General features: G+C 36.2%; 1 protein-coding gene across 1 annotated transcript in view; it reads right to left on the reverse strand.

Moving 5' to 3' along the window:
• Window positions 1–14,895, reverse strand: part of TANC2 (tetratricopeptide repeat, ankyrin repeat and coiled-coil containing 2) — a 352,607-nt gene that overhangs the window by 254,342 nt on the left and 83,370 nt on the right. Inside the window, exon 3 of the mRNA XM_059997849.1 lies at window positions 9,803–9,874. Coding sequence (XP_059853832.1) covers window positions 9,803–9,874 — 72 coding nt within the window. The remainder of the gene's footprint in view (window positions 1–9,802; window positions 9,875–14,895) is intronic.

Below are 14,895 nucleotides of genomic sequence, written 5' to 3' on the forward strand. Positions count from 1 at the left end.
TATTCCTAAAGCAATCTATGTTGAAAGCTAAATAATTTTTATCAGAAGGAGAAAGTACTAAAACAACAAAATAATCCTGTACATTAGTGATGCCACTATGCCAGATATACTCTTACACTGAGATAAAGAAATGATATACTGAATATTGAAATAATTTTCCTTATCATTCTATATAATAAAACACTCTGGGTTTAATAAAGAAATCATCGTCACCAGACTAAAGATAATTTGTATACGTTTCAAGCACACGAACATCTCATTTCTACGAAATATTTCATATGTTTATAAGGAAAGAAAAAGAACCAGGAGATAGCATATTTGAAAATTTAGTACATTATTACTATAGATACACCAGCATGCAATAATCAAATGAAACCAGCTACAAATAATGGGAATCACACGAAGTCAAATACTGTGCAATTTCCCAGTCTTCCAGCATGAACTGATCATAGGCATTATTATACCAATACATATCGTATATATCAGAGTCTAATGCCTGCATAATGTTATCTTTGCAGGAGTAAATCAAAACTGGGTTTCAGCCATATTACATTAGTTCATGCACCTATTTAGTATCTAGAAGCAGTAAGTCGGCTTATGTACAGATGACCTCTAATGAAAAAATCATTTGATTCAGAAAATGGAGCTAGTACAATAAAAAAAAACAATTCTGATGAAGTACCCCATGATTCCTGAAATACAGAACCAGAATTCCTAGAATTGATAAGCTTCCTTCATCAATTCGATGGCCTAAATGCAAGACACTGGTACTGTGCTAGATGCTAAGATCCTACCATTAATGAACTCCTAGATTACTAAGAAAAACAGAGATCCAACCGACAAATAAGACCAGATGTGGTATGTAATATAACCCAATAATGCACAAAATGCTACGCTGGAAAGCAGAAAATAACCAGCCAACCTTAAAAGGCTATACTAGGTTAAACTGTCACAATCAGTTTTACAGTCTTATTTCAAGAGCCTCAATTCACAAATCAATAGATAGTTGATAGTCTGACAAACTACATACATCCAACAAATTCCTCACACTGCGGCTTTACTTTTTCAGTTACGTAAATAACAGAAGTGAATATTGGATCAATATGTGACCTGGGCACATCCACATACTTTCCCACGCACACTAAGTGCCAGATATTTGTTCATTCCTTCATTCAGCAAATACTGAAAAAATTTTATATGCAAGTGTTCTAAGGCTAGAGTGGTGAATAAGACGAAGTCTCTGCTCAAATGAAACCAGTTTTCTGGTAGTTGAGACAACAATGAACAAGTAAAGTAGTGGCAATTATGAAGGTTAGAGCTGGGTGTTTAGGTGGTCAGAGAGAAGGCCTCTCTCACTTAAGAAGAAATCTACAGTCCTTTAATCAAGAAAGAACAAATGTACAAGCCCTTCAAAGAAAACACTCTTTAACATGTTTAAGCAAAAAGGCCAGCATAGATGAAACAAAGTGGGTAATGAAGGGAGTGGAAGGACATAAAGTATTAGGAAAAGGGTAGCTTAGGCAGGGTCATATAGGGAATGATAAAGACTTTGGAATTTATTCTGAATGTGATAGGAAGCCACTGGAGAATTTTTTTTTCAAGTTTGGGGAAATATACGATTTGATTTGTTTTAACTAGAGCAGTATAGCTATCAAATGGACAATAGATTATATATTGGCAAGAATGGAAATAATAAGTTAGGACACTATAATAGTAGTAAAGGAAAGAAACGATGGTAGTTCAGACTAAAATGACAACAATATAGGTGGTGGGGAAATGATAGAAAATATATCTTAAAAAGAACAAATTCTTAAAGCATTATAAAACAAAACAAAAAGCCAATAATGGAGGAGGAATGTTAAGAAATCCATGGAAGACAGAAACTAGATGCAACTGGAGGGAGGAAATTATAGCCCACAGCATGTGTAGGAGGATAACTGTAAAAGATGAGAGTGTTTCCAGGTCTGTTTTAACCACAAAAGCAAGAGATGCAAGGAACAGGAAGTTCTCAGGGCAGCAATCTTAGTGAGTGGCATGGGATCTGTTTCAGTCCAAGTAGTCAGGCCATCTCCCATCTCCTACATTTGATAAGCAGATGACATCAGAGGTCTTTGCCCCTAAACCAGAGCAATGAGTGTGGGTATGTGTGACTCAGAATCCACTGCATCTGAAAGACAGATCAGAGGCCAAACTAGTTAGTTAACACACAGGAGAGAGCCCTCATGCCCAAAGATTAACACACCTCACCAGACACCTTGCCTTACGTGTCTGCCATTATTACTGAGAAGAGACATTAAATAGCAACTATATCCACAATCAGGCAGGGCAGATTATCAAGCATTATGGCCCTCTACAGGCATATCAGTTGTTTAAAGACAATGTTTGTTCTGAACAGACTGGCATCTGTTCTGGTTGGTTGATATTTTTGGCATATTAATTATTAAATATTTTGAATGTTACCCTCCAGACAGGCCAACACAAAATATAATAAAATGGAAAGGGACTTCCCTGGTGGCACAGTGGTTAAGAATCCACCTGCCAGGGGCTTCCCTGGTGGCACAGTGGTTGAGAGTCCGCCTGCCGATGCAGGGTACACAGGTTCGTGCCCTGGTCCGGGAGGATCCCACGTGCCACGGAGCGGGTAGGCCCGTGAGCCATGGCCACTGAGCCTGCATGTCCAGAGCCTGTGCTCCGCAACGGGAGAGGCCACAGCAGTGAGAAGCCCACGTACCGCCAAAAAAAAAAGAATCTTCCTGCCAGTGCAGGGGACATGGGTTCGATCCCTTGTCTGGGAAGATCCCACATGCCATGGAGCAACTAAGCCAGTGTGCCACAACTACTGAGCCTGCACTCTACAGCCCACAAGCCACAACCACCGAGCCCACGTGCCGCAACTACTGAAGCCCATGCACCTAGAGCCCCTGCTCTGCAACAAGAGAAACCACCACAATGAAAAGCCTGCACACCGCCACGAAGGGTAGCCCCTGCTTGCCGCAACTAGAGAAAGCCCACGCGCAGCCACGAAGACCCAACGTGGCCAAAATAAATCAATCTATTTTTTTAAAAAAATGGAAGGGCTCTGGTTCTGGTTTAAAGTGGAGTAAGCACACTCTGTGTTAACTGAATATAACTAAAACCCATGAATGTAACTGAAAACCCTGGAAAGAATGATGGAGCAGCAATCTGAGGACTCTGAAAACTAAACAGTAGCAGGCAAATTGTGGAAGGAAACCAGAACTTGAAAGACAACCAATTCAGTGATGCATTTCCTGTTGTTTTTTAATGTCACCGAACTCCCAGCCTGAACTCAAAGGAAATCCAAATCCTGGATTGGCACACCAGAGTCAAACAGATACAAGTCTTCTCTTTCTGATTAGAGAGTATAAATGGGGCAGTGGTGGGGGGACAGTCCATATAGGACTGTGAGAGTGGGAAGATCTGTTTTTTTTCTCTTTTTACCTTCCTCTTCCAGCCCCGCCTATAGGTAAGACTATTTCAGTAATGGCAGCTGTAGGGGATACTTAAATCTCTGAGGAAGGGGAATCCTTTCTGACCAGAGGATCAGTGGTATGAGCAATGTGGTAGAACTGCAAGGGGAAATAGATAAATCCACACTTACGGTCTGAGATTTCAATATTCCTCTTTTAATAACTGACAGAATGAGCAGACATAAAATCAGCAAAGATATAGAAGACTTGAACAACACTATCAATTAACTCAACCAGACTAATATTCATAGAACCTTCCACCCCCAAAGAGCCTAATACACATATTTTAAGTGCACACAGAACATTTAAGATAGATAATTTCCTGGGCCATAAAACATATCTCAATAAAACGTGATCTAACTCAGAATATGTATTCTTTGGCCGCAGCAAAATTAAACTAGAAATTAATATGAGGAGGTATCTGGAAAATTCTCAAATGTTTGAAAACTACATCAACACACTTCTAAATAACACATGGGTTAAAGAAGAAACCAAAAGGGGAATTAGGCAGTATTTTGAAATAAATGAAAAGCATTACTCATCAAAGTCTGTGAAATGCAGCTAAGTCAGTACATAGAGGGAAATTTATAGCACTAAAATTCCTGTATTAGAAAAGAAAGTTCCAATATCGGTGATCTTAGCTTCTACCTTAAGAAGCTAGAAATAGAAAATTCAACCCAAAGCAGGCAGAAGTAAGGAAATAATAAAGAGCAAAGAATAAACTGATAAAATAGAAAACAGGAAAGCAATACAGAAAATGAATGAAAACTGAAACTAATTCTTTAAGATCAATAAAATTGATATATCTCTATCCAGAATGATCAAGACAAGGAGAAGGAATACTCAAATTAACCATATTAGGAATGAGGAGAGGTGACACCATTACAGATTCTATAGATTTAAAAAGGTTACTCGGGCTTCCCTGGTGGCGCAGTGGTTTAGAGTCCGCCTGCTGATGCAGGGGACATGGGTTCGTGCCCCGGTCCGGGAAGATCCCACATGCCGCGGAGTGGGTAGGCCCGTGAGCCACGGCCTCTGAGCCTGCGCGTCTGGAGCCTGTGCTCCGCAACGGGAGAGGCCACAACAGTGAGAGGCTCACGTACCACAAAAAAACAAAAACAAAAAAAAAAAGGTTTTTCTTGAGGAGTTAATTTGAATAGTCCAAGAAGGAGGAGTTAATTTGAATAGTCCTATATTTACTAAAGAAATTTAATTTATATTTTAAAACTTTCCCACAATGAAAATTCCAGGCTCAGATGCCTCCCTGGGAAATTCTATCAAACATTTATGAATGAAATAATACCAATTCTATAAAGAATACTCCAGGAAATTGAAGAGGGAGAAATATCTCTCAACTTTCAACTGATTCTATGAGACCAGGAGTACCTTGATACAAAAATCAGACAAAGACATCCTAAGACAGGAAAATTAAAGGCCAATATCCCACATGAACACAGATACAAAAATAATTAAAACTGTCTTAGCAAATCAAATCTATCAACTGTACAAAAGCAGGCCACACAGGCCAGATTTGCTCACCCTGCTTTAGAGTACTACTGCTCAACCATAATGGTCCAAATCAAACAATAAAAATATTTGTACCACACGGGAAAAAACTGATATGGTTTACCACTGGAGGTGACTGACATGAACTTCAGCTACTCCAGACACTACCCCAAGGACAGAGAACTTATTCTAACATCTCCTTTCACACATTACTTGCTTTTATTTGAGTTTAGATCTTTTTTCACTTACTACTTTATGTATTTATCACCAATTCAACCCTAAGGCTTTCATCAATTACTTAAAACTTTTCTAAAGATAATTAAATGCATCAGATTTCTACCAATTTCATTTTCCTGAGAATGGCTCTTCTGGAAGCTTCTAAGCTACTCCAATCTGGTCTGTTTACCCTCCAACCCTGTCTTTTCATTGTATGCTGAAGATTTCTTTACGCTTCTCTTTTGTTAAATTTCCTATTTCTTGTAACCTTTCCCTTTATTATTTGGCTGCCTTTCTCATTTTGATGGATCACATCCTGCAACAGATTTCTAAGAAAGGGTACAAGGTAGGCAAACAAATAAACAAAACAAAAAAACAAACAAAAAACCTTACATGTCTTAAAACATCTTAATTTAACTCTTACATCTGATTAATAGTTTCAATGCATATGAAATACAAAGGGGTTGAAATTATTTTCCCTCAGAATTTTGAAGGTGATGCTCCATTTCTCATTTAGTATCTAATGCTACCATTAAGAAGTCCAACCTAACTGATTCCTGTTACTTTGACACATTTTTTTCCCTCTCTGAAAGCATGAAAAGACCTTCTGTTTCACCCAGTGATTTGAAATTTCACCATGATGTGTCTTAGTTTGTGTTTATATTCATCCATTGTAATGAGTACTCAGTAAGCCTTTTGAACCAGAAACTCATGTTCTTTAGTCCAAGAAAGTTTTCTTGAATCATTTTGTTGATGATTTCTTCCCCATTTTCTCTGTTTCTTCTGGGAGCTACTGGTGTTGTTTTTCTTTTTTTAATTAATTAATTTATTTATTTTTGGCTGCATTGGGTCTTTGTTGCTGCACGCGGGCTTTCTCTAGTTGTGGTGAGCGGGGACTACTCTTTGTTGCAGAGTGTGGGCTTCTCGTTGTGTGGTTTCTCTTGTTGCGGAGCACGGGATCTAGGCACGCAGGCTTCAGTAGCTGTGGCACACAGGCTCTAGAGTGCAGGCTTAGTAGCTGTGGTGCACGGGCTCAGCTGCTCCACAGCATGTGGGATCCTCCCAGACCAGGGCTTGAACCCGTGTCCCCTGCACTGGCAGGCAGATTCTTAACCACTGTGCCACCAGGGAAGTCCCAACTACTATTATTTGAATACTGAAATTCCTGGACTGCCCCTGTAAGTTTCTTAATACTCCTCACTTCTCTTCTGTAACATTTGTTCTTTTGCTCGACTTTTTCACAGATTTCTTCAACATTAATTTTCTAAGTACTTCTACAAAGCTTTTTTGATCTCTATCAGAATTTTAATGTCTAAGAGCCTCTTTTAAAAATCAGAATTATAACTCTTTTACAGTAACTCCTTCTTATTTCATGGCTGTATTATTTTCTCTTATTTCCCTGAAGTTGTTTATAATGGTTGTTATTTTCCTCTGCAAAAGATCTGTTCTCAGTTGCTCTATCCTGTTTATTTTAATCTCTACCTTTCATACTTTACAGGGTTTCCTCAAATATCTAGTAATCCTTGGTCAGCTGCTCACAGTTAGGAGAAAAGACTAAAAGGTTGATTATTTTCAGTATGGGACTCCTGCCCTCCACTATGCCTGGTGTCTTCTGCTCTAGAGAGAGTCTCTACTTTTGCTCTCTCCAAAGAATAAATTTCTGGCCTTTGCCAAAGTTAGGGGTGAAGAGCTGGGCACTTGTCAAGCTAACTGGTTAGCTAATTTTGAGAAGGAGGTCCCAGGAACCAAGGGCTTCTTTGACTGACTTTCAACCAATCCTCCTTTCACTTCCACTTCCACATGCTGCCATTCTTGAGTTTTTTTAGTCTTTTGGAGGGTAAATCAGATTATTTTCTTGATTTTCTCTGCTACTGAGTTTAGCATCCAGTCTACAATTATTCATATACTCCCTAGTTTCTAAAATTGTGTTGATTTTGTCTCCTCTCTAATTCCCCTTTGCTGATCTTTTAGCAGGTTTCTGAAAGGAGAAAAAGTAGAAGTATGTGTTCATCCTATCTCTTCATTCCTGATAATATGGATTCTCATTCATTCCAACTCATTATAGATGGCTTTGTATTTTTATTTCTGTCTTTTGAATAAAAAGATACAGTAAGTCCCCTACATACGAACGAGTTCTGTTACAAGAGTGCGTTTGGAAGTCCAATTTGTTCGAAAGTCCAACACAACTAACACAGTTGGCTATACACTGCTGCTTTTATGCTTGCTTCCAGACATCCTGGGCTTGAAATAAAGAAATAAAGATACTGTACAACTGTACTCTATACAGTAAAGTACATAAAAGCACAACCACTTGTAGAGGATGCACGTACGTGACAATATACGTCAGACGTGAACTAACTTACGTGAGTGGACATGCGAACACATGTTCGCATCTTTGAAAGTTTGCAACTTGAAGTTATTCGTATGTAGGGGACTTACTGTATTACAAATAAACTCTCTAAGAAGGTGAGAAACATGCTTTTATATCAGTTAACTCTCATAATGATACAGTTCCTGATGACTTCTAATTGAGATCAGTCCTGATGAGTTCTGAGATCAGGCAGCTGTGCTCAGATCATGAAAATCACTGATTTTGTTGTTAAGTTCAGCTTTCGTTACTAAAATTCAATTATACTCATTGATTTGAAAAATATTTCAACTGACATAATTCAGAGGGCACAAGGTAAATTAATAATCTCCCACATCTATATCTGTGACATTAAATAAAATTAAACTTTAATAAAAATTAGTATAATTATTTTTCTATTAATTTGTACTAATTTTGTTTTTAGGGTTATATGATGAGGGCACCCAAGGTGGCTGTTCTCTTGCTCTCTCTACATGCCCTGTTCACCAGTCCCTGCTTCACCTACACCCTACTCACATGACTGACCTTCCCTCTTAATCATAGAGCCTAATCAGTAAATGCCTGGTCTAATCTTCAGATCAGAACATCTCCACCACGATAAGTATCAAAGGGGCAGTGAGGGGTGTGCTCCTCTGCTGGTTTCCCTGGTAACCGATGAGCCAACCCGACATCAATTCCCCCTATAACTGGTAAACACCTCCACCCATCCCCGCTCCCGGGAGTGAAGACTGCTGCCATATCCTGCCCACTGTCTGCTGCACACAGGACCTTGCTTCAGACATGTAGGATTCTCATATCCATTAAACCACCGATGTCTCTGTTGCTGACTCTGGGCTCTTTCTTCTGTCTTGAGGTTGGGCAAGTACAGGGCATGCAGGCTTGCGGGGTGTAGCCCAACAAGGATTTTAAACACATAAACTCATTTTCTTTCTTTCCTCGCCACCAAGGTTTACTGAGATATAACTGACATAAAACATTATATAAGTTTAAGGTGTACAATGTGTTGATTTGATATAGTTATATATTACAATTCAGTTTTTCTCTTAATTTCTTTTTTTATATCAAAATACATGTAACATGAAAAAGTAAAAACTTATACAAATTCCTGACATTTATAATACGTGCATATTATTTAAAAATGATTAAAAGTACTGGTGTAAATTTAAATTTCCAAATCAACCTGCATATATTATTCTACTTTTTATTCTGCGACAAACCACTGTATTAAAAATAGTACAACTCTGATACTTGGGAAGAGCAAAGTTGGAGAAAAAAGGGAACAGAATTACAGAATAAATGAACCAGGAGCTTTTACAGGATTAAAACATCACACATTTGTATATCTAAGGCTTTATTTTATTTGTAAATACTCTCAAAAAACTAAACTCAGTAATGACTGCTTGAAATTTTGCAGTATTTTAATCAGTCTGGGTTCCTAACTCTCATTCTCTTAGAGATGACTTCATTCATCCAACAGTATTTACTCAGTAACTATTATTGTATATACCAGGTACTTATTCTTGGCACTGGAAATACAGCAGTGAACAAAGAAAACCAAAAATCTCTGCAATCATGAAACATTCATTCTAGTTTTGGATAGAGAAAACAAATATAAAGGTGATAAGTACTATAAAGAAAAATGTGGAGGTGCTAGTCCTGCAAATTTAAATGTTCCTTAGGGAAGGCCTATCTGAAAACCCACTGGTAGAGAATACTTTAACCTAGTTTTGAAGTGGTCACTTCAAAAAAACCAGTCAAAAGCCTATGGTAATAAATTTTAAACAGAAAAGGAAAATAAGTAAGAAGATCTTAATTTTAGGTAATCATTATAAACAAAACCCATTTCTTCTGAGACAGCTAAGACAACAAATATTGCATTGATGAACTTTTAAAAGCCAGTGTGATGATACTTGCAACAAACGTTACTGCTAAAAATTTACTTTTGGTTATATTCCAAAAGTGATATCCGGACATACACCACAATGCTCCAAAATTACTTAAAACCTTAATATCATTAAAAAAGAGACCATTTCTCATTTTCTTTTATCCTGAATAGATGACTATCATATGGAACTAATTAGATTGTAACATCTGAACTCCTAAATGAGAAATGAGAATATCTAAACTTGACCCAGTGAAAACCCCAGTCCTCAGATTAAGTACTGGAAAGGAATAGCTGGTATCTGTTCTTTTTAATTTAATAATAAATTTGAGGAAAATTTACCTTGCCCAGAGCGGCTTTGGCGAGAGTCTACACTTGACTGTCTTCGATCCGGTGCTTCCTCGTTCCCTCCATCTGCATAAAATTAGAGCGATCATAAGCGAATAGATAATGAAATTGATGTAATATCATCCCTGGCGACATCTATACCTTAACACTACTATATCTATCATCTGTTTTCATTTCTTATAAGCTCAATCATTAAAACATGTGAGGATTTTTCATACACAAAGCAAAGGTCCTTACCCTTACTTTTGTGGGGATGGTTTACACTCCTCTCTGGAAGTCTAAAGAAAGTGAAGGTGTTCTTTCCCTACCCCCATACATATACACCCTACTTTGCATATAATAAAGCAATGTTATCTACTCTGAAGTTCATTAACAGAACTTCAATTTAAAAGCCTTGATTTAAAGCAATGTCTAAATTAATTACAGCTGCTTATTTAATCTAAAGTATGTCAAATAATCCTTAGGGCTATATATTTTACTCTAATAAAATTTACATTTACATGTTTTATGAGAGATAATGGGAAAATTACATAATACATGAAAGAGTAATATAAATCAGAATCAGAAAAACTCAGAAATGAGGAGGCAGAAACCAAGAAATACTGAGAAATCAAACAAAAATCATTTCAGTAATGAAGACTATAAGAAATACAAGAGCAAACAAACACAAAAGGTCTTAAAAGAAATAGAAGGTAAGATGGAAGAAAATCTTTAACAAATTTTTTAAAAAGAAGAAATAGATTAAAAAGGATCTGTAAGAAGGGGATAAATATTGGAGATAGGCAAAGAAGATCCAGCATAAGGATAAACATAGGAGTCCCTGAAGAAGAAAACCAAAGTGAGAGAATAGAACAAATACTGAAAGACAATAATTCAAGAAAGCTTTCCAGAGGAAAAAAAGCGGCTATGTATGTGTAATATATATAGTTATACGTGTGTATAAATACATTTATACATGCACACACACACACACACACACACACACACACACACATATATATATATATATATACACATCTATATTTGAAACTACATATTTCAAGAGCATCCTGTGTCCTACTTAATCAACTCAGATCAATGCACCAAGACATTTTCTACTAAAACTAATGGACTTTAAAGGGAAAAAGAATCCTTTGGGCATTTAGGCAAATACATCACAAGATTAATAAGGGAAAACAACAGAAGAAAACAAAATAATATATTTAAAACACACAAGGAAAAAAAATTGAACCAAAGGCTTTACAACCAGTAAAACTTACCTTTAAGTATAAAGAGTAAAGAAAAACTATTACTAACATGCAAGAACTCAAGGAATATTGCTCCCATGGGCCTCTTCCTAGCTCTACCAGAAAACTAACTTTAGGCAACCAAAGTGACTAGAGGGACATTAAATAAGGACTGGTGGTGAGCATACATATACAACTGACTGTAGAATTAAGACTAAATGAGATGTAGAGAACAAAAGTATGGACACCAAGGGGGGAAAGTGGGGGCAGGGGGGATGAATTGGGAGATTGTGATTGACATATATACACTAATATGTATAAAATAGATAACTAACAAGAATCTGCTGTGTAAAAAAAATAAAAGTTCAAAAAAAAAAGACTAAATGAGAGTTTTAAATGGAGAGATTATAATATGTAATGGCTATAAGATCTGACAATGAAGATACAGTACAGCCAAAACAAACGAAGAAAGAATAAACAAAAAGTAACTGATTTCAGAAATCAAAATTGGTAATTGGAATGTTGTGAGACCACTGTACTTAAAAAGCAAATGAATAATTATAAAATTATTGATAAAGCAAATGAAAAATTATGGGATACTCTAATGGTATCATCTCCTTGAGAAACAGCATTCTCTGGGTGGAAGAAAGGAACTATAGATATAAGAATACAGAAGAAGTTAAGTAAAAACTCTTTAGTATTGAATCTATATTGGAAACATCAGTACAGTCTTACAAGTCACATGTATGTCCTAGCTCTGTCCACTTAAAACACCTAACACCTTGACTAATCAAGTAGTACTAACCACTCCTAGGGCCCAGACTGTTATCCTGAAATGCCATTCTCCATTAAAAGAAATCAGAAGTTCTTAAAGAACCAGCTGGTTTAGCAAAGGAAAAGTACTAGATGAACTTGGAACACCCTGACATATGCAACAGTAAAGAAGCTATTAAAGACAATGTAAAATTGAGGTCATGTCAAAAAAAAGCACAGTGAAGAAGCTCATCAACATTCAAGAACTCAGGGAATACTGTCCCATGGGCCTCTTCCTAGCTCTACCAGAGAACTAACTAACTAAGTGTACAATTGACTATAGATCGTAATGGTTTTTTAAAAAAAAAAAACAAACCAACCAACCACAGCACTACTACACTAACTGATCATCTTCTGAGGTTGAGAGGGGCCCAGTTCATTATCTTGAAAACTGTGGAAGAGAAAGAATCAGCAATTCATCCTACATTCCCTATATAAACTGTACTAGTAGCCAAAAAGTATATGAGAGCTCTCTCTATAAAATTATTCCAAATAAATGGGAAACAAAAGATAAAATATCACCATTTCACAAACTGCAAGTAATTAGTATCTCTGCAGCCATCGAGCATCAATGGCTAATAATTTCAAAAAAGAGAAAAAACTGGACATTATATGCCTCCTAATGATAGGAACACCACTACAGTTTTGCCAAAGCAATCAAACCTGAGTCTAGTCAAACCTCTGAAACTAGCTGTCAGTTTCCAGGAAAAACAAAGGACAGAAGAAAATGCTGAATTGTTCCTGAGTGTATAATCAACAAAATACTGATTGTGGGAAATTCTACAGGTCAAACAATCCAGGTCTCTCAACAGGTAAAGAAAAAAAATAAAGTATTATGAGGTCCTAAATTATTGTGAAACAAAAATTCATTTTATGAAAAGATAAAACTATACCAGAAATCTGTGGCATCTTATATCAGGGATCAGGATGTGTAAATACAGTCCTGGTCAATTTCCCTTCCTACTGATCATCTAATTTTTTAAGGCAAATTTCTTTCTTCTCTTTTACTTGGGAATAAATTACAATGAGCAACACTTGTATTCAGGCCTGTCTTAAATTTTCATTTTCCACATGGATAAAATTACATACATGCATCACATTCTCTGTTTTAACATCAAAACATGCCCTTGAAGTATGTGAGAAGTAATACGAATAAAATACAGACATTTCCCCTCACCAGGATGTCTTTCTAAATAATAAAAGGAGAAAAAGAAATAAAAAAACAAGGCTTCAAACAAATTAAATTTGCACGATCTGCAGTATGTCAGCGTATCAATAAAACAACCTACAGGAAAACTACAGACAAGAAATGGTTTAAGACAGTTTTGAGTCAGCCAGCCAATGGCAAGACAAAAAGTCACCAATTCTGATACCATCATAATCTAAAATGTTTTAATTGCCTGAATTAAAAAAATTAAATTAGAACTACATTGCAGTAAATTTGAGCAATTCACTCCTCTACAACTGAAATCTTAACCATGTCTTACTCTAGTGGAGGTTAGTCATAAGAGTTGAGATTAACTCTCAGGTAAAAGTAAACAGCTAAAGATTTTCTTTTAAATAATAAACTCACCATTGACCCAAGATGGTATAGAAAGGAAGTTCAAGCTCTTTAAAAGTGTCTTGTGGTATGCTATGCAATCAATTGCTCCATTAACCAAAACAGCAAGACTGCAATGATGTACAGTACTTTGCCTATTTTTGCTTTGCTTAAAACACAATTCCTTCAGTACAGATAAGACCTCCCACACATAATACATACATCTACATTTATGGACAAAACAGAAGACCTTCAGTCATCAAGCAAGTCAAGTTACTTGCATAAGACTCATTACCTCACCCTGAAGTGCAGACGGGGGAGAAAGGGGCTGTGTCTGTGAAGTTAGAATTTACTCATCAAGCTGAGTTAAAGACTTTCTTCAATGTAACGGGTACAAAATTTTAAAAGACCTGATGTCCAATTTAAGTGCTAGCTTTTAAAATTAGAGCTTAGGTTTCCTAGATTTGTTCTCATCAGAGAACATTTTTTTTAATCAGCATACTAAATTAAATCCAGCAAATAATATAAAACAACACACCTTTAATAGACTTCCTCATCCCATTATTTCAAAGGGAAAAATGTCATAGGAATATTTACTTCATAGTGTGAACAGCTTTCAACTCAGGTCATAAATGCACTAAAATAGTCTAAGTAAAAAAAATACCAACTACATAGGGATATTCCATATTTAGTGTTCTCCTATGAAGAAATTTAAGTTAGAGAAAGGCTTATAAGAAAGTGCCTAATTCCAAAACAAATGTTTTCTTTCCTGCAAGTAGAAGATACTTCAAATGATTATTCTTCTCAGTCCAGGATCAAAATATTACAGTTGAAAAATAAACAACTTAAGTGACCTTGAATTTGGTAGCCCCAGCCCATCTTTAGTATTCTCAGTTAAATAATGTGCCAGAATAAATATTAGATTTTATGAATTAAGATTTTGAAGTTGACTGTCTTCAATCCTCCTTTAGAAGTGTAAATATATGACCTTAATAGAAGGAGTGGGAAGTATTAAAACTATATACATATAATCTATTATACATATAGATTAAAGTTTTACTATTCAGATATGAACTCTGGTCTCTTTTACTATTCAGGTATGAATCTGTAAGAACTGTATACACTTAATGCCAACAAAGGGAGACATGAATTGGAGGACATATATGGAATGTAATGAAAATGCAAAAGTATGGACCAAGAACATAAGCTAGATTTGTTTATTAGCCAAGGTCCACTTATGAAGGGGTACATACAGAAGATGTTCCTTGGCTACGTATGCACGATGATAACCAGAAAAGATGAAAAGCAGCTCATCTGTTTGGTGTAGAAAAGAGAAAAGAACTACAATTTGTTCAGTATCTATTCTCTGCTGGCTATGGGGTCAGTAAGGTCTTTACAACATTATCTCATTTAATACTAATAATAATTCAATGAAACAAGTAGTATGCCCATTTTTAAAAATAAATTTATTTATTTTGTTTGTTTATTTTTGGCTGTGTTGGGTCTTC

Source organism: Delphinus delphis, chromosome 19 (assembly GCF_949987515.2).
Source record: "Delphinus delphis chromosome 19, mDelDel1.2, whole genome shotgun sequence".
In the NCBI taxonomy this organism is placed as follows: Eukaryota; Metazoa; Chordata; class Mammalia; order Artiodactyla; family Delphinidae; genus Delphinus; species Delphinus delphis.